The 22,838-nt window shown below is 43.6% G+C and overlaps 1 protein-coding gene across 2 annotated transcripts in view; it reads right to left on the bottom strand.

The window, feature by feature from the left end:
• LOC115480255 (SPARC-related modular calcium-binding protein 1-like) overlaps positions 1 to 21,519 on the bottom strand; it is a 91,581-nt gene extending 70,062 nt beyond the window's left edge. For both annotated transcript variants that reach the window (XM_030218788.1, XM_030218789.1), the window contains exon 1: positions 21,319 to 21,519. In XM_030218788.1, the coding sequence (XP_030074648.1) occupies positions 21,319 to 21,399 (81 nt within the window). In that variant the 5' untranslated portion in view covers positions 21,400 to 21,519. The remainder of the gene's footprint in view (positions 1 to 21,318) is intronic.
• Positions 21,520 to 22,838: the final 1,319 nt, after the last annotated feature.

The raw sequence follows: 22,838 nt of genomic DNA, 5'->3' as shown, positions 1-22,838 counted from the left end.
GAGGGCCACGATTTTGGTTTTGGTTCCGGTTTCAGCCAAAACTGAATGGCAGATTTTGTCTGGAACCAAAACCACTGGTTTCAATCGGCCTCTAGTATACCAACTAGCTGTAAATACTAGATCAATGCAGTGATGTTGCCTGATATGGGTGTAATCAAACTGCTGCCGTGCATGAAAACTTAGGGGATAAAATGCACATTTGTGAGTTCCATTTGCCCTTTTCAGCAGCGGTAGGAAGTGTACCAGGGTATATTTAGGTTAGCAGGAAGAAATAAGCACACAGATGAAATTTTCAACTCTATGTACATTAGCTCTATGATAAAGATACCCACAGAAAAAGCAGGTCAAAATGTCTGCAGGTACTTTCCACCCACAATGAGTTTCAAGGTAAAGGAATGCGTTTAGTTTTACTTTGAAAACTGGCGTGAATTCTGCAGGTTAAAAGTAACTGTGTCGCAGCGGAGACCCTATGAAAAAAACTCCTATAACTGGAACCCAGAGAGAGCTCTCTGCTTTTTTCTAACTTGCTTTCTATCTTTGATTGACAATCCTTAATTGTTGGATTATTTGTGGTAAATAATTAGCAGATTTTAGTACACACAGCTTCAGCTTTAGAAATGTTAATTTCTTTCTTCATCTCTCTCTCATACACCCCTGAATAATTCACTGCTGAGTCACTTTAAAGTTGAAGTAACAAAACATCTGTTTACTCACAGTTTGTAGTTAGATTATAATCAGACAGGCTTATATATACATATTACTATACATTTGTATTATCAGCTCCTTCCATGTGCTTAGATGGTAATGGATGCTCACACCACCATAGATTCTCTCAGGTTAGGAGAGATCATGAGCTCCATGTGCTCCATGTGCTGCATCTGCTGCATCTAACCCCCAACAGGAAGTTACATAGCTGTGTGACCTCTCTAAGTAATTCACATCAGAGGTCACAGAGTAATCACAGAGAAATAATAGGTGACAGTCAATGCATGTAAAAATACAATACATTCCAACAAACCCCTTCTCATGCATAACTGTCATGCAATTATTTATTCATACAAAGTCCAAGCTTTATACGCAGATTCACAAAATGTTCTCTGGGTAACGGTTTGGTCATGATGTCAGCTGTCATCTCACTGGTGTGACAATAGTGTAGACTGATGACCCCTTCTTTTGCCAACTCTCGCACGTTGTGGTATTTCGTTGCGATGTGCTTGGTGCGTGACTGAACCTTGTCATTCTGTGACAGTCGGATGCAGCTCTGATTATCTTCCATTATCTGGATTGGTCTCTTTTCAGCTATACCAAAATCCAGCAAAAGTTTTTCAATCCACATCAGTTCTCTGCACGCTTCCGATACGGCCACGTATTCAGCTTCTGTAGAAGACAAACTCACAATACTTTGTTTATGACTGGCCCATGAAATTTGTACATTTCCATACATAAACACATATCCACTTGTGGATTTATAATCAGAATGATCCCCTGCCCAATCTGAATCACAGTAACATATTAGTTTTGGATTACTATTGGCTGAAATCTTTAATTTACAATCAATGGTACCCTTTAAATACCTTACCATCCTTTTAACTGCAGTCCAATCTGATTTGGTAGGTGAGCTGACCCTTCTGCTCAAAATTCCTACTGCATTTGCTATATCAGCCCTGTATGTGGTAGCTAGATATAAAAGCTTACCTATGGCTGATCTATATTGGATGTTATCTGGTAAAGGTTCTCTTACTGTTTCATCCTTCAGAAAATCAGTGATCATGGGAGTGCTTACAACTTGGGCATCTTGCATACCTAAACTTTCAATAAGCTCATTTATTTTCTGCTTCTGGCTTAGAAGATAAGAACCATCATTTTGTTTCTCAATTTCTATACCAAGATAGTATGACACATTACCAAGTTCTTTTATCTCAACATTGTGGTTTAAACACTTTACAATGTCCTTGTACTCTTTCTCACTTTCGCTTGCAATGAGCAGATCATCAACAAAAGCTAAAATGTATGCATATTGTCCATTTGTGCACCTAGTGTACAAGCATTTATCTGCTTCACCTTGCTTAAATCCTAAATTTGTCAATATTTCATGCAATTTTTCATTCCAACATTTTGCACTTTGCTTTAATCCATAAAGACCTTTGTTTAATTTACACACTAGCTGTCTTTGTTTTGTATTTATGAAACCTGTTGGCTGTTCCATGTACAAGTCTTCAGTTATATCTCCGTGAAGAAACGCTGTTTTCACATCAATGTGGTTGACTTGCATGCCTTTTGAGACTGCAATGCTCAGAAGTGTTCTGATTGTCGTGTGTTTCACTACAGGTGCAAACACTTCATCAAAATCTTCTCCATATTTTTGAAGATATCCCTTTGCGACTAATCTGGCTTTATACCTTTCCACTTTTCCTTGTGCATTCCTTTTTAACTTGAATACCCATTTGCATCCTATAGCTTTCTTGCCAGGAGGTAATTTTGTAAGAATCCAAGTATTATTTTTATCCAATGCATCAATTTCTTCTTGTGCAGCTTTATGCCATTCAGCAGCTTCTTCTGCTGGCATTTTCTCAATCTCATCCCATGTTAAGGGCTCTTGCGCTTCTGCTGACTTTGTTAGGTAAGACAGTCTTGGGGGTGGAACACCTTTGTTTTCCCTGGATGAGCGTCTGACAACAGGTTGGTCTGACCTTTCCGCATCCTCTAAATCTGAGAGTTCTTCTCCAATTGATTCCCCTTCTCCAACTGTACTGTCTTCTTCAATGATCCTTTCTGTGTCTGCTTCCTCTGTCTGTTCCTCGTTAGATACAGGTGAGTTGCTTTCAGACATCTGCCTTGGTATGGCATTTATATACACTGGCATGTCTATTATGGTTCTAGTTTCATATTCTGGATGATAAGGCTCATCTGGGATAATCCAGCCTTTATCAACCCTTTTGTTTTCATCAAAATATGTAACATGTCTTATGCCAACAATGCCAGTTTTCAGATTCAAAATTCTATATCCTTTGTGTCCTGGAGCATAGCCAACTAAAATGCCCCTTTCTGTTGTGGAATCCAGCTTATGCCTTCTTTGCTTTGGTATATGAGCATATGCTGTACTTCCAAATGTTCTTATGTGTGACAGGTTTGGCTTCCTACCATGCCATGTCTCATGTGGTGTGCGCTTAGCGCCTTTAGTTGGCATTCTGTTTTGTAGGTACACTGCTGTGAGAATGGCTTCCCCCCATAGTCTTTTAGGGAGATTGCTATCTGACAGCATACATCTGGTCATTTCCACAAGTGACCTAAATTTTCTCTCTGCAACAGAATTTTGTTCTGGTGTATAAGCTACTGTTGTGATATGCTGAATGCCTTCTTGTTCTAGAAATGTGCGCATGCTTTGTGAAGTGAACTCACCACCATTGTCGGTCTGAAGAACCTTTGGTTTTCTTTCAAATTTATTGCTCACCATGGCTACGTATTTCTTCAGCATGTCTGTGACTTGACTTTTTTCTTTCAGCAAATAGGCCACACAATATCTAGAGAAATCATCCAAGAATATTAGCACAAATCTGTTATTTCCCAATGATGGGATATTAAACGGTCCACATAAGTCACTGTGTATTAAGTCCAGTACTTTATTACTCCTATTTCCTGTGTATGCAGGAAATGAGGGTCTCACACCTTTTTGAGTAACACAGTCTATGCATTTCTCCATTTTACCAGCATCTGCACTTATCTGAATGCCGGTGGCCAGTTGCTTACTGTAAAGATCCTGGATCACCTTAGAATCACGATGTCCCAGGCGGCGGTGCCAGATTTCCAGACTACATTTACCATCATTCTTCCTTACTTGCGCCATATGTGAGGCTTCACCTGAAATGCTCAGTTTATAAACATCATTATGCATAAAAGCTTCAGCATACACTTCATCATTTTTAGAGATTGTGCACTTACTGTTTTCAAAATGAATCACAAATCCCTTCTTATCTAATGTAGATACACTAAGCATATTGCAAAACTGCTTGGGGAATATACAAGACATCACTTACAGGAATTTCTTTAACTTCATTAGACACTTTGCATTTTAAGAATCCAATACCTTTTGCTTGGATCTTAGCAGTCCCTGCGTTTGCAGTTTTAAGAATTCCTTCTTCTGGACACATTTCCTGAAAGAAATCCTTACAATTGGTTAAATGGCATGTGCTCCCCGAATCCAAAATCCAAGTACTTTCATTTGAATTATTATTTACCATAGTCAAAGATTTTTCTGTCATTAGAAAGCCCTTGTGTTTATCTTTGTCCTTCATACATTTCCTGGTTTGAAAATTCTTTAGTTCCATTGGCTTAGGTGAGCTAGAGGGAGTGTTTTGTGTTTCCTTACACCATTTAGATACATGTCCCTCCTTTCCACATGAGTAGCAAATCAGCTTGCCCTTGGGTGGAGTTTTCCCATAGCTCCGCCTTCCTCTGTTCTTTGCCAAGAAATTTGTTTCATTTCTCTCTGACTTGCTTTGAGAACACATCTCCTCAGAATCATTTATTATGCATTCCTGCCTTAGTTTTGATGTTGCCTGTTCAAAAGATTGCCCTTCAATGGCCTCATTTACAGACCTAAAACATCAAACTTCTTTGATAGTGAGGTAAAAAGAAATGCTCTTTTCAATGCATCACACATGGGAATTCCAGAAAGTTCTAGCTTTTGAAATGAAGACATAAGATGCATAATGTGATCATTACATTTACTTTTATCCCTTAATTTGGTTTCATTCAACTCTGCCAACCAAATTGGTTGCTGCTTTGCATATGTAGTTGCATACATAGTTCTCAGTTTATATAAAATGTCCTTTGGTGTATCTTTTCCCTCCACTAATATGGCTTGTTTCTCTGAGAGAGCTTCCAAAAGCATGCACTTCACATAATAGTTTGCATTGTCCCATTCAGCCATATTTTCAGCTGTTCTGTCTTGGTCTAAGCATATATTTAATCCTTTTGCTCGAAGGAGACATATGAATCTTAGTTCCCACTTCTGATAATTAAACTCAGTTAATCTAGGCACCTTGAGAGAATAGAACAATGGTGAATTTCTTCCCTCAGCCATTTTCTTAGCCTTCTGTCTGCTGTGTGGGGGGAGAGAGAGACAGACTGAATCTTTCCTTTAAAACTTAAGAGAAAAATGTGGCCTTTTTTCTGCCTGGTAATATTTCTCTTCTTTTTCAATTCCTGGACCCTGGGCCCATAACCCTTTTGTTGGATTATTTGTGGTAAATAATTAGCAGATTTTAGTACACACAGCTTCAGCTTTAGAAATGTTAATTTCTTTCTTCATCTCTCTCTCATACACCCCTGAATAATTCACTGCTGAGTCACTTTAAAGTTGAAGTAACAAAACATCTGTTTACTCACAGTTTGTAGTTAGATTATAATCAGACAGGCTTATATATACATATTACTATACATTTGTATTATCAGCTCCTTCCATGTGCTTAGATGGTAATGGATGCTCACACCACCATAGATTCTCTCAGGTTAGGAGAGATCATGAGCTCCATGTGCTCCATGTGCTGCATCTGCTGCATCTAACCCCCAACAGGAAGTTACATAGCTGTGTGACCTCTCTAAGTAATTCACATCAGAGGTCACAGAGTAATCACAGAGAAATAATAGGTGACAGTCAATGCATGTAAAAATACAATACATTCCAACATTAATATAGGTATTTTTAGCCCTCTGGGGTACAACAGCGCTTACATTTGCTTCATGTATCCACTTAGACTGTATGCTTGCTGGAACAGGGCCAAGGCTGGAAAAATCCTGGAAGCCAGGTTGCCCAGGTGCCTAAACTCTGGCAGCTGGCAGAGGAGTTTGGGTGGCATGCAGTTGAGAAACCACACCCTGCTGGCTGAAGAGCTGGATCAGTGCAGGCAGGACCTGGCAGATGGGACAGCAGCCTCGACAAGCCAGCCAATGACTAGCTACTTTCCATCAAACTTTTGAGAAATGAGCAGAAAATCCCATTTTCCTTTTAACTAGGTCATCTACTAGGCTGCCAACCAGGGAAACCAGGGTTCAAATCCCACTTTTTCTCCACAGACATTCCTTGTGACCACAGTGGCGTTCCTGGCCTGGATGGCACCCGGGGCGGATCGCCGATGCGCCCCCCCTCCCCCGGTGCAGTGTGCCCCCCCCCCCCCCCCCCCCCCGCTAAATGACACCTCCCCCCTCCGGCGAAATGACCCCCCCCCGGTGCACGACACTGGGGGGAGGTGCCGTGGCACGCGCCTGCTCCGAGTTCACTAACTTCGCTCGTTCGCTGCAGCTCCCTCTGCCCCGGAACAGGAAGTAACCTGTTCTGGGGCAGAGGGAGCTGCAGCGAACGAGCAAAGTTAGCGAACTCTGAGCAGGCGCGCGCCGCAGCACTCCCCCCCAGTGGTGTGCTCCCAGGGCAGACCGCCACCACTGCCCCCCCCCCTTGGTACGCCACTGTGTGACCATGGGCAAGTCAATTTACCTATAGTTGCCTCAGGTACCCATGTTTTGGCTGTAGCTCACATCTTTTCAATTGTCGTTCAAGGCGCATTACATTCAGGTACAGTAGGCATTTTTCTGTCCCTGGAGAACCTATAAATCAACTTACGTATCCAGCTTTTCATACATATGCACGCAACTGTGGAACGCACTACCAAAGACTGTGAAAATGACGTACGACCACCTAAACTTCAGGAAATCACTAAAATCTCATCTGTTTAAAAAGGCATACCCTACCGATCCAACTTAGACAATGGAATCCTGCAACACAACAAAATCAAAATACGTAATGGACATAACACAACCCCCCCAATGAATGATTCTTAATGTGGCTATGCCACACGAACACTATATTACCATAACATCACTTGTATTTGCTCACCCTGGAGTCTGCAAACGCCACTCCGGTACTATGTAAGCCACATTGAGCCTGCAAATAGGTGGGAAAATGTGGTATACAAATGTAACAAATAAATAAATCAATCTGAGATTCTACATGGAACGTTGCTACTATCTGAGATTCTACATGGAATGTTGCTACTATTTGAGGTTCTACATGGAATGTTGCTACTATCTGAGGTTCTACATGGAATGTTGCTAGTGGAGGGGTAGCCTAGTGGTTAGTGCAGTGGAAAATGGAATGTTGCTACTATATGAGGTTCTACATGGAATGTTGCTATTATCTGTATTTGTTTACACCGGAGTCTGCAAACGCTTCTCTGGTACTATGTAAGCCACATTGAGCCTGCAAATAGGTGGGAAAATGTGGGATACAAATGTAACAAATAAATAAATAATCTCAATTTATGCCTGATTTCCTTGGTTTTCTGCTATAATCATTAGACTACTCCAGAGTGAAGCTCTTCAGGCCAGGGAATCACTGTTTCTTCTAAGCTGAGCGAGAGTCCTCCAACTACATTGCTGCCGGGTGGGGGGGGGGGCGTGCTCCCATATTGTGTTTTCAATCACTACGGACAGGCAGGTTCCCTGAAGCCCTGAAGAGCTTGCCTGTCCCTCACTATTGAAAATGTGATAGTGAAACAGCACCACCCACTGGTAGGACTGTAGGTGGAGGACTCCAGCTCAGTTTAGAGGGAATAGTGGCAGGGATGCTGCGCTACCTGCGGCAAAACTTGGAAAGGTAGTCTACAAGTATAGAGGTCAATATTCATCTAGCAGCTGCAACATTTTTCTAAACACTGACTGTTGCTAGCTAAAACAAATCCTGATATTCAGCATCGGACCCTAAATAATCAAATCCATGGCACTGCCCAAACGTTATCCAGGTATGCCCAATACATGGTGTACCCATGTGGAGGGGCATAATCGAATGGGGCGCCCATCTTTAAGGGGGCCCATCTCTAAGGATGGCCCGACGAAGGGGCGGGGCATCCCGTATTATTGAAACAAGATGGGGGGCCATCTTTCGTTTCGATAATACAGTCGGGGACGGCCAAATCTCAACATTTAGGTTGACCGAAATGTTGAGATCGCCGACCTTAGAGATGGTCGGCCTCGGTTTTCGCCTATAATGGAAACTGAGGACGGCCATCTCAAAAACGGCCAAATCCAAGCCCTTTGGTTGTGGGAGAAGCCAGCATTCGTAGTGCACTGGACCCTCTCACATGCCAGGACACCAACCGGGCACCCTAGGGGGCACTGCAGTGGACTTCACAAATTGCTCCCAGGTGCACAGCTTCCTTACCTTGGGTGCTGAGCCCCCCAAAACCCCACTACCCACAACTGTACAACACTACCATAGCCCTTAGAGGGTAACGGGGGGCACCTAGATGTGGGTACAGTGGGTTTCGGGTGGGTTTTGGAGGGCTCCCATTTACCAGCACAAGTGTAACAGGTAGGGGGGGATGGGCCTGGGTCCGCCTGCCTGAAGTGCACTGCAGTACCCACTAATTGCATACTGCTATGATGGAGCTGGGTATGACATTTGAGGCTGGCCTAGAGGCTGGAAAAATGTTTTTTAATTTTTTTGGGGGGGTGGGAGGGGATTGGTGACCACTGGGGGAGTAAGGGGAGGTCATTCCCGATTGGGCACCTTTTTGAGGCTTGGTCGTGAACAAAAAGGGACCAAGTGAAGTCGGCCAAATGCTCGTCAGGGATGCCCTTCTTTTTTCCATTATCGGCCAAGGACGCCCATCTCTTAATCACGTCCCCGTCCCGCCTTTGGTACACTGCCGACACGCCCCTTGAACTTTGGCCGTCCCCGCGATGGAAGACAGTTGGGGCCGGCCAAAATTGGCTTTCGATTATGCCGATTTGGCCAGCCCTGAGAGAAGGACGCCCATCTTCCAATTTGTGTCGGAAGATGGGCACCCTTCTCTTTCATAAATAAGCTTGATAGCTAACCAGGCAAAGTTGGAACTGCTATTTGTGCAGTCCACTATGCTCAGTTAGATGTGTGGCACTGGTGCTTGAATATTGCTATTGTTTGCATAACTCCCATTCCTGGACCGCCCCGGAACTAACCAAAGCATACCTTGGCAGGCAGAGCAGATAATCAGTAGCCCTGTCTAGTTATTGGCACTGAAAATGCGGTTTGGGGCCAGCTAGTACAATTTAACCAGCCAGGAATTTCTCCTGCTTGGTTATATCACAAATTCTTCTTCCACCTCCCTACACCAGATGAACATTAAGCAACTGGCCAAGAGTCTGCTACTGATCTAGTCCCAGCCTAAAAGGGAAAACAGACGTTGGTCTCCCTCTGCATCATGGTTGGCAATGTGAAAAACCGATAAATGGAGAGACCGCCGATAGTTCCAGTGTAGAAAAAAATAAAAAATCCCTCCACCTGCTGGAGTAAGAATGCCAATGTAACTCTTCTAATATTTCCCAGGGAAACTGTAAAGGAAAACACGTAAGAGGTGGGAGCGACAGCACCAGATCTGATTTTTAATATTTCACTCTATCAATCATGTTCCATTATTCATCCCCTGGGTTTATGTCTGACTCGTGTTGATATAAACATCTCTAGAAAGAAGACAGCAGAACGTACAGACGAGGCAGAGAGGAGAAGCTGTTAATCCAGCTACTTCAATGCTTTATATAAATCTAATTTTGGACACTGGGGACATCAGATAATCACTGAGCAATGAATGACTTCCAGCTCCAACAAAATACATAGCAATGTGCCCTTGGTGTTTCAAATTTAGAGGCCCCTGCTAAACAAACAGAGAGAGCACAGAGGGTCCTTTTCCCTCCACCATGCTTCTTAAAACAACTACTAAACTCTCAGTTTTGTCCAGCACTGTTTATTTTTTCCTTTTTCAAAATATAGACTAAAAGATTTTAAACCTCAAGAGAGGAGAAGCAGCCTAATTGTTAGAGCAAGGGGCTAAGTACGACTACTACTACTTATCATTTCTAAAGCGCTACTAGACGTATGCAGTGCTGTACACTTGAACATGAAGAGACAGTCCCTGCTCGACAGAGCTTACAATCTAATTAGGACAGACAAACAGGACAAATAAGGGATAAGGACAAAAGGTAGCAAGATTCCGGAATCCCAAAGAGTAGCAAGATTCCGTGCAGAACCCCAAAGAGCAGCAAGATTCCATGCAGAACCCCAAAGAGCAGCAAGATTCTGGAATCCCAATGACTGCTACTACTACTTATCATTTCTAAAGCGCTACTAGACGTATGCAGTGCTGTACACTTGAACATGAAGAGACAGTCCCTGCTCGACAGAGCTTACAATCTAATTAGGACAGACAAACAGGACAAATAAGGGATAAGGACAAAGGGTAGCAAGATTCCGGAATCCCAGAGTAGCAAGATTCCGTGCAGAACCCCAAAGAGCAGCAAGATTCCATGCAGAACCCCAAAGAGCAGCAAGATTCTGGAATCCCAATGACTGCTACTACTACTTATCATTTCTAAAGCGCTACTAGACGTATGCAGTGCTGTACACTTGAACATGAAGAGACAGTCCCTGCTCGACAGAGCTTACAATCTAATTAGGACAGACAAACAGGACAAATAAGGGATAAGGACAAAGGGTAGCAAGATTCCGGAATCCCAAAGAGTATCAAGATTCCGTGCAGAACCCCAAAGAGCAGCAAGATTCCATGCAGAACCCCAAAGAGCAGCAAGATTCTGGAATCCCAATGACTGCTACTACTACTTATCATTTCTAAAGCGCTACTAGACGTATGCAGTGCTGTACACTTGAACATGAAGAGACAGTCCCTGCTCGACAGAGCTTACAATCTAATTAGGACAGACAAACAGGACAAATAAGGGATAAGGACAAAGGGTAGCAAGATTCCGGAATCCCAGAGTAGCAAGATTCCGTGCAGAACCCCAAAGAGCAGCAAGATTCCATGCAGAACCCCAAAGAGCAGCAAGATTCTGGAATCCCAATGACTGCTACTACTACTTATCATTTCTAAAGCGCTACTAGACGTATGCAGTGCTGTACACTTGAACATGAAGAGACAGTCCCTGCTCGACAGAGCTTACAATCTAATTAGGACAGACAAACAGGACAAATAAGGGATAAGGACAAAGGGTAGCAAGATTCCTGAATCCCAAAGAGTATCAAGATTCCGTGCAGAACCCCAAAGAGCAGCAAGATTCCATGCAGAACCCCAAAGAGCAGCAAGATTCTGGAATCCCAATGACTGCTACTACTACTTATTTCTATAGCGCTACTAGACGTACGCAGCGCTGTACACTTGAACGTGAAGAGACAGTCCCTGCTCGACAGAGCTTACAATCTAATTAGGACAGACAAACAGGACAAGCAAGAGATAAGGGAATATTAAAGTGAGGATGATAAAATAAGGATTCTGAACAAGTGAATAAGGGTTAGGAGTTAAAAGCAGCATCAAAAAGGTGGGCTTTTAGCTTAGATTTGAAGACGGCCAGAGATGGAGCTTGACGTACTGGCTCAGGAAGTCTATTCCAGGCATAGGGTGCAGCAAGATAAAAGGACCGGAGTCTGGAATTAGCAGTGGAGGAGAAGGGTGCAGATAAGAGAGATTTACCCAGTAAACGGAGTTCCCGGGGAGGAATGTAGGGAGAGATGAGAGTGGAGAGGTACTGAGGAGCTGCAGAGTGAATGCACTTATAGGTCAATAAGAGGAGTTTGAACTGTATGTGGAAACGGACAGGAAGCCAGTGAAGTGACTTGAGGAGAGGGCTAATATGAGCATAACGACACTGGCGGAATATTAGTCATGCAGCAGGCCAAGGAAGCCAAGATTCAGCTTGATTGTAGGCAAGTGATTTACCCCTAGATTCCATATAGCAAGCTTAATGTTCTGTGCCAAAATCCAAGTGGATTCTATAACAGTGAGCATAACTTAATTGGCTTAACAAGATAATCAGCACTGATGCTACAAAAACAAGGTAGGTGACTCAAAACGTCAATACCATAGTAGCCTAATAGGTCAAGATGATCTTGACAACAAAAAATCTTTTCTCCTTAGCTAAAATGCTAGCTTCCACTAATAAGGATGAACATTCACAGAAAACATGTCCCACTGCCCAAGACCTAGCTGATCATTTCAACAATAAGATCCTCCAAATTAAGTCCTAACTTTCTAAAGCTACACCAACAGAGGAAAATAGTCCAACCCATAGCTCAACATTAATTGCCGAAGATTCTACAACCCAAGGGCTCAAAACTGAATAAAACTGGGAATCTTTTCAACCACTGTTGAGGATATAAGATCAATGCTGTTGAAATGCTCCCGAACCAACTGCTCCCTGGATCAAGGCCCAAAACACCTACTCAAATCCATCCCTATGGAAGTAGTAAACTGGCTACTCGATAAACTCAATGAGCTGACAAAAACTGGTTCTCTTCCTCCTGACATGGGCAAAATTGTTTTCACTCCACTACTGAAGGGATCTGAGCTAGACATAACATCGCCTGCAAACTACCGTCCAATGGCAAGCATACCCCTTTTTACTAAAGTATTAGAAACCTACATTAGTAAACATCTCTCTTTATATCTGGAAACATTTTCTATTTTACACTGGTCACAATTTGGCTTCAGATCATCACATAGTATAGAAATATTGCTGCTAGTTCTAACTACATAGGTCAAACAACATCTACGCAAAGGCGACCAAGTAATTCTTCTCCAATTAGAACAGGGGAAGAAAAACGTTGGGCTGAAAAGAGGCACAGAGTTGATTTTGCACCTATGTATATCAGATATCCTCCTTGAGAGAGTGAACCCTAAGGCAGACAGATATTTCCTGTCGAAACACGGCCCATGTTGGATCTCAAGAATGAGAGGTGTCCAGTAAAGATTCACATCTTATTCATCTGACTGGAAGTGTCTTTTTTTTTTTTTGCTGCTTTATACATAGGGGTTCCGTTTCCATTTTTGGGGGGTTGTACTGTGGTCTTGCTCTTTCGCAGAACAGGCACTGTCTGTCAAGTCTAAGGGTCTGGCTGATAGGTGGGCATCTCTGGCTTTGCAGGTGGGTTGAATTTGGGATCTCGGATTGGGTGGATATTGGCCAATCTGAATGGACTTGGTCTATCATCACAGCTGGGGCTTCATAAAGTATTTTTAGTGATATGTAGATTTTTTTTGTGGGTTTGTCTGAAATGCTACGAGTCTTTCTTTTATGCTATGCATTCTTCTCTGAATTCTATACAGGTCACGTCAGGAACACAGAACAGTAACCCTTGTGGGCATACACAAACCAAACAGTCACAACAAGGGTGACTAAAGAAAGATCGGCAGACGATGTCCAAACCAATGCCTTTATTATTATTATCAGGATATCCACAATGTTCATGAGAAAGATCTGCATGCAGTGGAGGCAGTGCATGCAAAACTCTCTCATGAATATTCATTGTGGCTATCCTGAAAACCCGACTGGCTGGGGAGACCCCAGGATCAGCCTTGGCAACCCCTGGATGTTTTTGTACATGAGCTTTTGAGACTTTATCTAAAAATACAATAAAATCAATGATTACTGATGAAATACAAGCCAGGAAAAAAAAACCTTAGGGAGCACAACTGAAATTCTGCAGGGTTCAGGCATCCCAGTCACAAGAGATAGACAACTATCCTCATGTGAAGTGAATCAAGTTGTAGGTAATTCAATAAAGGGGATACATAATATAAGTGGTAAAGTATGCTTCCAATTTGTGGTATTTTAATCATTTATGTGCTGATGTGGCAACATATATGTGTAAATGACCCCTTACAAAATAGCTACTAATTGAAAAGTACATGTCAGGACATTTATTTGTTTATTTAGATTTTGCTCCCACCTTTTTCAGTAGTAGCCCAAGGTGAGTTACATTCAGGTACACTGGGCATTTCTCTGTCCCAGGAGGGCTCACAATCTAAGTTTGTACCTGAGGCAATGGAGGGTTAAGTGACTTGCCCAAGATCACAAGGAGCAGCAGTGGGAATTGAACTGGCCACCTCTGGATTGCAAGACCGGTGCTCTAACCACTAGGCCACTCCTCCACTAGCAACATTCCACGTAGAAGCCTGCCCTTGCAGATCAGCAACGCGGCCGTGCAGGCTTCTGCTTCTGTGAGTCTGACGTCCTGTCAGACTCACAGAAACAGAAGCCTGCACAGCTGCGTTACTGATCTGCAAGGGCAGGCTTCTACGTGGAATGTTGCTAGTGGAATAGCAACACTACCATTCCATGTAGAATCTCAAATATTTATTTATTTAGATTTTGCTCTCACCTTTTTCAGTAGTAGCTCAAGGTGAGTTATTCAGGTACACTGGATATTTCTCTGTCCCAGGAGGGCTCACAATCTAAGTTTGTGCCTGAGGCAATGGAGGGTTAAGTGACTTGCCCAAGATCACAAGGAACAGCAGCAGTATTTGAACCAGCCACCTCTGGATTACAAGACCGGTACTCTAACCACTAGGCCACTCCTCCACGTTCTTTACATGGGCATGCACAAGAGTGGACTCTGGGAGGAGTATTGGTGGAGTGCACAAACCCACCTGTAGATTATAAAATGCTATAATTTATGTGCATACACAACAAAGATTGATGTGGGCATAGTAACATAGTAAATGATGGCAGATAAAGACCTGTATGGTCCATCCAGTCTGCCCAACAAGATAAACTCATACTACATATGGGTACTTGATTTTGATTCATCCTTGCCATTTTTAGGGCATAGACCAAAGAAGACTGCCCGAAACTGGCCTTGTTCTCCAACTCCTGAAGCTGAGTCTGTCCAGCCATGACAAGCGTAGACACAGGACATTTACCCCTGTATCAGTGCTTGTCACCTATACTAGTAGCTTATAAACAAACATAAGAACATAAGAATAGCCATACTGGGTCAGACCAATGGGTCATCTAGCCCAGTATCCTGCTTCCAGCAGTGGCCAATCCTGGCAGAAACCCAAATAGTAGCAGCATTCCATGTAGAACCACAAAGAATAGCAAGATTCTAGAATCCTAAAGAGTAACAAGATTCCATGCAGAATTTCAAACAGTAGCAACATTCCATTTTCTCCAATCCCAGGACAAGTAATAGTCTTCTGCATTATGAACCTAAGGATAGCCATAGTGGGTCAGACCAATGGGTCATCTAGCCCAGTATCCTGCTTCCAGCAGTGGCCAATCCAGGTCACAAGTATCTGGCAGAATTCCGAATAGTAGCAACATTCAATGCTACCTATCCCAGAGCAGGCAATGGGTTCCCCTATGTCTATCTCAATAACAGACTATGGATTTCTCCTCCAGGAACTTGTCCAAACCTTTTTTAAACCCAGATACACTAACCCCTGTTATCCTCCGGCAGCAAGTTCCAGAGCTTAACTATTCTCTGAGTGAAATAATATGTCCTCCTATTTGTTTTAAAAGTATTTCCATGTAATTTCATTGAGTGTCCCCTGGTCTTTGTACTTTTTGAATGAGTGATTCACCTCCACCCGCTCCACACCACTTAGGATTTTGTGGACCTTAATCATATCCCCCCTCAGCTGTCTATGTTCCAAGTTGAAGAGCCCTAACCTCTTTAGCCTTTCCTCATATGGGAGCAGTTCCATCATAAGTACATAAGTACATAAGTAGTGCCATACTGGGAAAGACCAAAGGTCCATCTAGCCCAGCATCCTGTCACCGACAGTGGCCAATCCAGGTCAAGGGCACCTGGCACGCTCCCCAAACGTAAAAACATTCCAGAAAAGTTATACCTAAAAATGCGGAATTTTTCCAAGTCCATTTAATAGCGGTCTATGGACTTGTCCTTTAGGAATCTATCTAACCCCTTTTAAACTCCGTCAAGCTAACCGTCCGTACCACGTTCTCCGGCAACGAATTCCAGAGTCTAATTACACGTTGGGTGAAGAAAAATTTTCTCCGATTCGTTTTAAATTTACCACACTGTAGCTTCAACTCATGCCCTCTAGTCCTAGTATTTTTGGATAGCGTGAACAGTCGCTTCACATCCACCCGATCCATTCCACTCATTATTTTATACACTTCTATCATATCTCCCCTCAGCCGTCTCTTCTCCAAGCTAAAAAGCCCTAGCCTTCTCAGCCTCTCTTCATAGGAAAGTCGTCCCATCCCCCACTATCATTTTTGTCGCCCTTCGCTGTACCTTTTCCAATTCTACTATATCTTTTTTGAGATACGGAGACCAGTACTGAACACAATACTCCAGGTGCGGTCGCACCATGGAGCGATACGGCATTATAACATCCGCACACCTGGACTCCATACCCTTCCTAATAACACCCAACATTCTATTCACTTTCCTAGCCGCAACAGCACACTGAGCAGAAGGTTTCAGCGTATCATCGACGACGACACCCAGATCCCTTTCTTGATCCGTAACTCCTAACGCGGAACCTTGCAAGACGTAGCTATAATTCTATCATCTTGGTCGCTCTTCTTTGAACCTTTTCTAATTCCACTATATTTTTTTTAAAGATACAGTGACCAGAATTGAACATAATACTCAAGGTGAGGTTGCACCATGGAGCAATACAGAGGCATTATAATATTTTTGGTCTTATTTTGCATCCCTCTCCTAATAGTTCCTAGCATCCTGTTTGCTTTTTTGGCTGTCGTCACACACTGGGCAAAAGATGTTAGCATATTGTCTATAATGACACTTAGGTCGTTTTCATGAGTGCTGACTCCTAAAGTGGACCCTAGCATCAGGTAACTGTAAATCGGATTAATTCTTCCCAGTGACGTTCCTAGGGGGGGCGGTGGGTGCGGTCCGGCCTGGGTACACGCCGCTGGGGGGCAGAGGGTGCCGCGCACGCCTGTCCGTCGTTCATTTCATGCTCCCTCTGCCCCAGAACAGGTTACTTCCTGTTCTGGGGCAGAGGGAGCATGAAACGAACGACGGACAGGTGCACGCGGCACCCCCCCCCCCCCCAGCGGCGTGCACCCAGGCAGGGGGGGGTCTTTCGCCGGGGGGGACGCACTTCATCTGGTGGGGGGGGGGGTGCTGCACCCAGAGGGTGGGGCGCATCAGCGATCCGCCCCAGGTGTCCGCCCCCCTCGGAATGCCACTGATTCTTCCCAATGTGCATCACTTTGCATTTGTCTACATTAAATTTCATCTGACATTTGGATGCCCAGTCTGCCAGTTTCCTAAGGTCTTCCTGCAGTTTTTCACAATCTGCATGTGTTTTGACAACTTTGAATAGTTTTGTGTCATCTGCAAATTTAAACACCTCACTCGTTGTTCCGATTTCCAGATCTTTTATAAATACTGTTAAATAGCACCGGTCCCGGTACAGATCCCTGCAGCACTCCACTATTCACTCTCCTCCATTGAAAAAAAAAAATGGCTATTTAACCCTACCCTCTGTTTTCTGTCCAATAACCAATTCTTAATCCACAGAAGGACATTGCCTCCTATCCCATGAATCCTTAATTTTCTCAGGAGTCTCTCATGAGGAACCTTGTCAAAAGCTTTCTGAAAATCTAGAAAACCGAGCTATGAAACAGACCTACATAGATGCCTTCTTGTCCTCTTTTCCTAGATGTCCTGTTATATATTTACCCTCCGATTCCCTCGTTTTATAAACTTGTGCACTCACTTTTATGCTAAGCGTGTACAGTTGTGAGCGCAAGCTACAGAACAGTCACAGTTACACTTGTAATTTAATATAATAATGAGCTGTTAATTGATGTTAATGTGCCTGCCTGTGGGTGGGAATAATGTGGGATATAAATGCCATAAATAATAATAATAATAATTGCTGCTACTTGGCACTAATTAGCAGTTACTCATATAAGCTCTATTGATCAGGGACTGTCTCTTCATGTTCAAGTGTACAGTGCTGCGTACGTCTAGTAATGCCTTTGTATCACTCCATGGTGCGACCGCACCTCGAATATTGTGTTCAATTCTGGTTGCCGTATCTCAAAAAAGATATAGTGGAATTAGAAAAGGTGCAGAGAAGGGCAACAAAAATTATAAAGGGGTTGGGACGACTTCCCTATGAGGAAAGGCTAAAGCGGCTAGGGCTCTTCAACTTGGAGAAAAGGCGGCTGAGGGGAGATATGATAGAGGTTTTTAAAATAATGAGTGGGGTGGAACAGGTAGACATGAAGTGTCTGTTTACACTTTCCAAAAATACTAAGACTAGGGGGCATGCGATGAAGCTACAAAGTAGTAAATTTAAAACGAATCAGAGAAATGTTTTCATCACTCAATGTGTAATTCAACTCTGGAATTCGTTGCCAGAAAATGTGGTAAAGGCGGTTAGCTTAGCGGAGTTTTAAAAAGGTCTGAACGTCTTCCTAAAGGAAAGTCCATAGACTGTTATTAAATGGACTTGGGGAAAATCCACTATTACTGGGATAAGCAGTATAAAATGTTTGTACTTTTTGGGATCTTGCCAGGTATTTGTGACCTGGATTGGCCACTGTTGGAAACAGGATGCTGGGCTTGATGGACCTTTGGTCCTTAATACAAAATTAATATACCAGTGGCGATTAACGTGCTTATTTAAAAATGAAGAAAAAGCCCTCAGAAACCGTGGGTAAAATACCCAGGGTTTAGTGTGCGGTTATATGAATTTTTATAACACGCACCACGGTTCGATCATTGGGCTAAAAAAACTTCATTCTATAGTAAGCTCCTAATTTTAAAGCTTTTTTTACTATGTTGTAGTTATTCTTTTTTAATTATTTTCTGATGTATTCTTATTCTTTCCCACGTTGTAATAATCAATTCAAATATTCAGTATTAGTAAAGCATGAAAAATTACTCTACTTAGCTTTAGATTCGGGCGCTTTTAGTTGTCCGTTCGCGCTGCTTAGATTTAGAATCAGGCACTCTTCATTGTCCGTTCTACGGGGAACCCGTTTCGCCTAGAAACGTGGCTTCTTCAGGAACGGAGTGCTTTGAAAAGGTTTAGGGAAGCACAAACATAATTCAAAAAATGGCGCCTTTCTCATAGAACCATCCAATTTTGGACGTCCTTACCTGCCCATTGCAGAAACATCCAAAATTTGGACGTCCTCAACTGCCCTGTCGCTATACCTCTGACACCCCCTTGAAATTTGGCCATCCCTGCAACAGGGCAGTTGAGGATGTCCATCTTCCGATTTAAAGATGGGCGTCCTCCTCTTTTCATTGGTCTCCAGCCCAGACCTGTCAAACAAGTGAGGGAGGATTGTGCCGAGCGCATGCTCAGGCACAATTCTCCCGCACTTCTACCCTATAATCAGAGATCATTGCGCTGCTTAAATTTGCATGCATTATCTCTGATCATAGGTCTAATAGTGCCTGTGCTGTTCCAGCGCTATTTTAGAGCGCTGTTTGGAACAGAGCGGGGCTTTTGATCATCTGCCTGAAGCATAAAATTGTACATGCAAACGTATAGAATTAGAGGGTAAATCTGTACTTGCAATGCTATATACAGTAAGCCACACTTTTAAAAATATACCTAAAATTCATGGTAGTCAGAGCAGAAACTCCAAAGTCCTCATACAATAGGCTATGCAGCAAGAGCCAATGGACACCTTCTGCCCACCTCTGGTAAGAAGATTTAAAAGCACGTAGTGATCAGATATTCTGTTCTCCTCCCTCCTACCCTTATTCTGAGATATGTGACTCAGGGTACAATACTTTTCGCCAGGGACGTAGGCTGGAGAAACCTTTTGTGTCATTTCCAACCTCATAACTCGATCCTCACCTATTTCTTTTACATTTGTGCACGAGACCACCAAAACGAGCTGAGTCAACTTCATGCTCTTCAGCTACAAAAATCTACATGCCAAGAAAACAGAGGAACATTTCTTCTGCTGAGCAAACAGGGTCCCTGAGGATGCCTGTGGATTTTAACACTGCAGGAGTCCGGTAATGTGTGAAGTTTCCTCCCACGGATGATAAGCTCTGTAGATGCCATTTGTGCTTGAGTAACCCCCAATCACATGAGCCAGCTCTGTGGGTGCTGAGCACCCCCAGTATCGAGGAAGCTCCTTCATTTGTGTGCAGCCAGGGGAAATTTGGCTTTTGGTACCCGCCAGCCATTTAAAAATGTTAGTGCCTACAGCCTATAGTAATCAAATTCCTCCACTGTGTCCAGGGAGGAGGATTTTTTTTTTTTAAAGCTCACATCTTTTTCAGTTGTAGCTCAAAGTGAGGTATTCCCCTGTCCCTGGAGGGCTTACAATCTAATTTTCTACCTGAGGCAATGGAGGGTTAAGTCACTTGCCCCAAATCACAAGGAGCAGCAGCGAGTTTGAACTGGGCTTCCCTGTTTGCCAGCCCCCTAACCCCCCCCAATCATTTTGAAAAGTTGACTGCTATAGACCCTATGAACAACTGTCATAATGCACATTTATTTATTACATTTGTATCCCACATTTTCCCACCTATTTGCAGGCTCAATGTGGCTTACATAGTACCAGAGAAGCGTTTGCAGACTCCGGTGTAAACAAATACAGATAATAGCAACATTCCATGTAGAACCTCATATAGTAGCAACATTCCATTTTCCACTGCACTAACCACTAGGCTACCCCTCCACTAGCAACATTCCATGTAGAACCTCAAATAGTGGTAACATTCCATGTAGAACCTCAAATAGTAGCAACATTCCATGTAGAATCTCAGATTGATTTATTTATTTGTTACATTTGTATCCCACATTTTCCCACCTATTTGCAGACTCAATGTGGCTTACATAGTACCATAAAGGCGTTCGCCAAGTCCAGTAGAGAAACAAATTGATGGTGATGTTGTGGTCGATTAGGTTCAGGCACAATACATGGATCCCTTTCTCCTTCCTTGTTCCCCCCCTCCCCCCCATGCTCGCTGCTGTAAGGGGATGGGTTTGCAGGATGCCAATATTTAGATTTCAGGAATGCTTCTGCTCGAAAACTAAACTTAAAAAAAAAATAGCTAAAGAAATAGGTGCCAGACTGTAACTGCATCCATTGCCAAAATTAGATGCTTTTACCCTTGTCTACACAAGCTTTATCCTAAGTTAGAGCTAATGAAAACAGAACATATTTGGAGCTGAAAACCCATCATCACAGACATATAAAAGGTCAATCTGTGAATATGAGAAATACAGGTTTTATTGAGCCCTTCATTTCTATGACATATGAAAACACGGGGACGCAAACTTCAGATAGACACTAGATATACGGCTGTATCTTGTCACTTTTTTTTTTTTAATTATTATTATTTAACCCTTTAGGAATTACACAAGCTGAGTATTATTAACTGATTTTGCTGACTTTAAACGAGTATTCTCGGACACATTTCTAAGGCTGCGTCATTAAAGTATTATCCCATCTCTTCCCGCGCCGAACTCCTGTCCGGCGACTATCCTGGCAACACAAAAGAAGACTTACCGGAGCCCGATCCCGCCGGACAGCAGGTGCCACCGGAGGGGTGAGGATCGCCAGGCAAATGGCCAAAGGTAAGCAGGTCATGACCAGCGGAGTTGGGGGGATGCAGAAAGCCAGGTTTTCCCAGTGCGGCTCCTGCTGCTCGGAGTTGAGGGTGGCTGCGGTCGGTTATAAAGCCGGTTGTGAAGCCAGCCCTCCCCGGACAGGAGATCAACCCGAGCGGAGCTCCGGAGCCGCGGCTGCACCCACGTGGCACAACAGCAAGGGGGCACAGACACGCCCACTGCCCCGCCCACCCAGAAGGCAACCACGCCGCCCTCCCCCCCCCCCCCCCCCCCCCCCAAGCTAGCATAAAACTGCTGCTCTCTCATTCCCACGGATCAGAACTTCACTAAGCGCTGATGGGGACGGACGGAATGAAGATCTCGGAGTGTAAATGCACGCTAGCTATGACTCCTTTCACCCCTCCCCGTGGTAAAGTCTTGTTGAAAAACTCATTTACCTGAATAAAGCCAAATAGCAGAGGACTGTTACTCAGGGCGAGCGCGCATCCTTGATTGTTTTAGCCGCAATATTTTGGTGCGCTAAAATTACTTCTCATGGGAGGAGGGCTTTATCAAACAAAAACGCTGCTAAATGGGAAGTAAAATAGGAACTCGTTTTAACACATTTTGCACATGTAAATGCATGGTAATGACTTGCAAATGGAACTACTGCCAATGCAGGAAACTACGCTAAAAAGTAGCTCCTGCCACATGCCTGTGCTAATTTACACACAAAAATAATGCTTTTCACACCTGGAGTTGCATGCATGCATATATATATATATATCCACGCATGTGGTGGAATGCTATTCTGTTCATAGAATACTTGCAATACCAATATTGATGTAGAGCAGCATTCCAGCACATGCCCAGATGTCAGTGCATATAACTTTATGTGCCCGAACAATTTTGCAATCTCAGCAGTCCAGCACTTTATTCCAGCACCCCTCCCCACCGGCTCGGTCTTTTATTATTATTACTAGTAAAAAACGCCCGTTTCTGGCTCAAATGAAATGGGCGCTAGCAAGGTTTTCCACGGAGTGTGTATGTTTGAGAGAGTGACTGAGAGAGAGAGAGTGAATGTGCAAGTGTGTGTGTGTGTGACAGAGTGAGAGTGGGTACGAATGTGTCTGTGAGAGAGTGTGTGCGAGTGCGTATGTGAGACAGTGAGTGTCCTCCCCTCTCCCCCCTCTCAGGTCTCAGGACCCCCTCCCCTGTGGTCTGAGGACCCCCCTCCCCCCCTCTCTGTGGTCTGAGGACCCCCCCCCTCTGTGGTCTTAGGGACCCCCCTTCCCCCCTCTCTGGTCTTAGGGTCCTCCCTCGCCTCCCTCTCCATAGTTTACCTTCCAAAGACTCGACCCCGGTTGCCTGTGCCAATGAATCTTCCTATTTTGCAGCAGCCTATAAGTGGAGTTCTTTGTCCAGCTGGCTAGTCCCTTGAACAGGTTTTGCTAACTATTCTGCTTTTACTGCCTAATA

This window comes from Microcaecilia unicolor, chromosome 11 (assembly GCF_901765095.1).
Source record: "Microcaecilia unicolor chromosome 11, aMicUni1.1, whole genome shotgun sequence".
NCBI lineage: Eukaryota > Metazoa > Chordata > Amphibia > Gymnophiona > Siphonopidae > Microcaecilia > Microcaecilia unicolor.
Note: the sequence above shows the minus strand (reverse complement) of the source record. Positions and strands in the feature narration are given on the sequence as shown.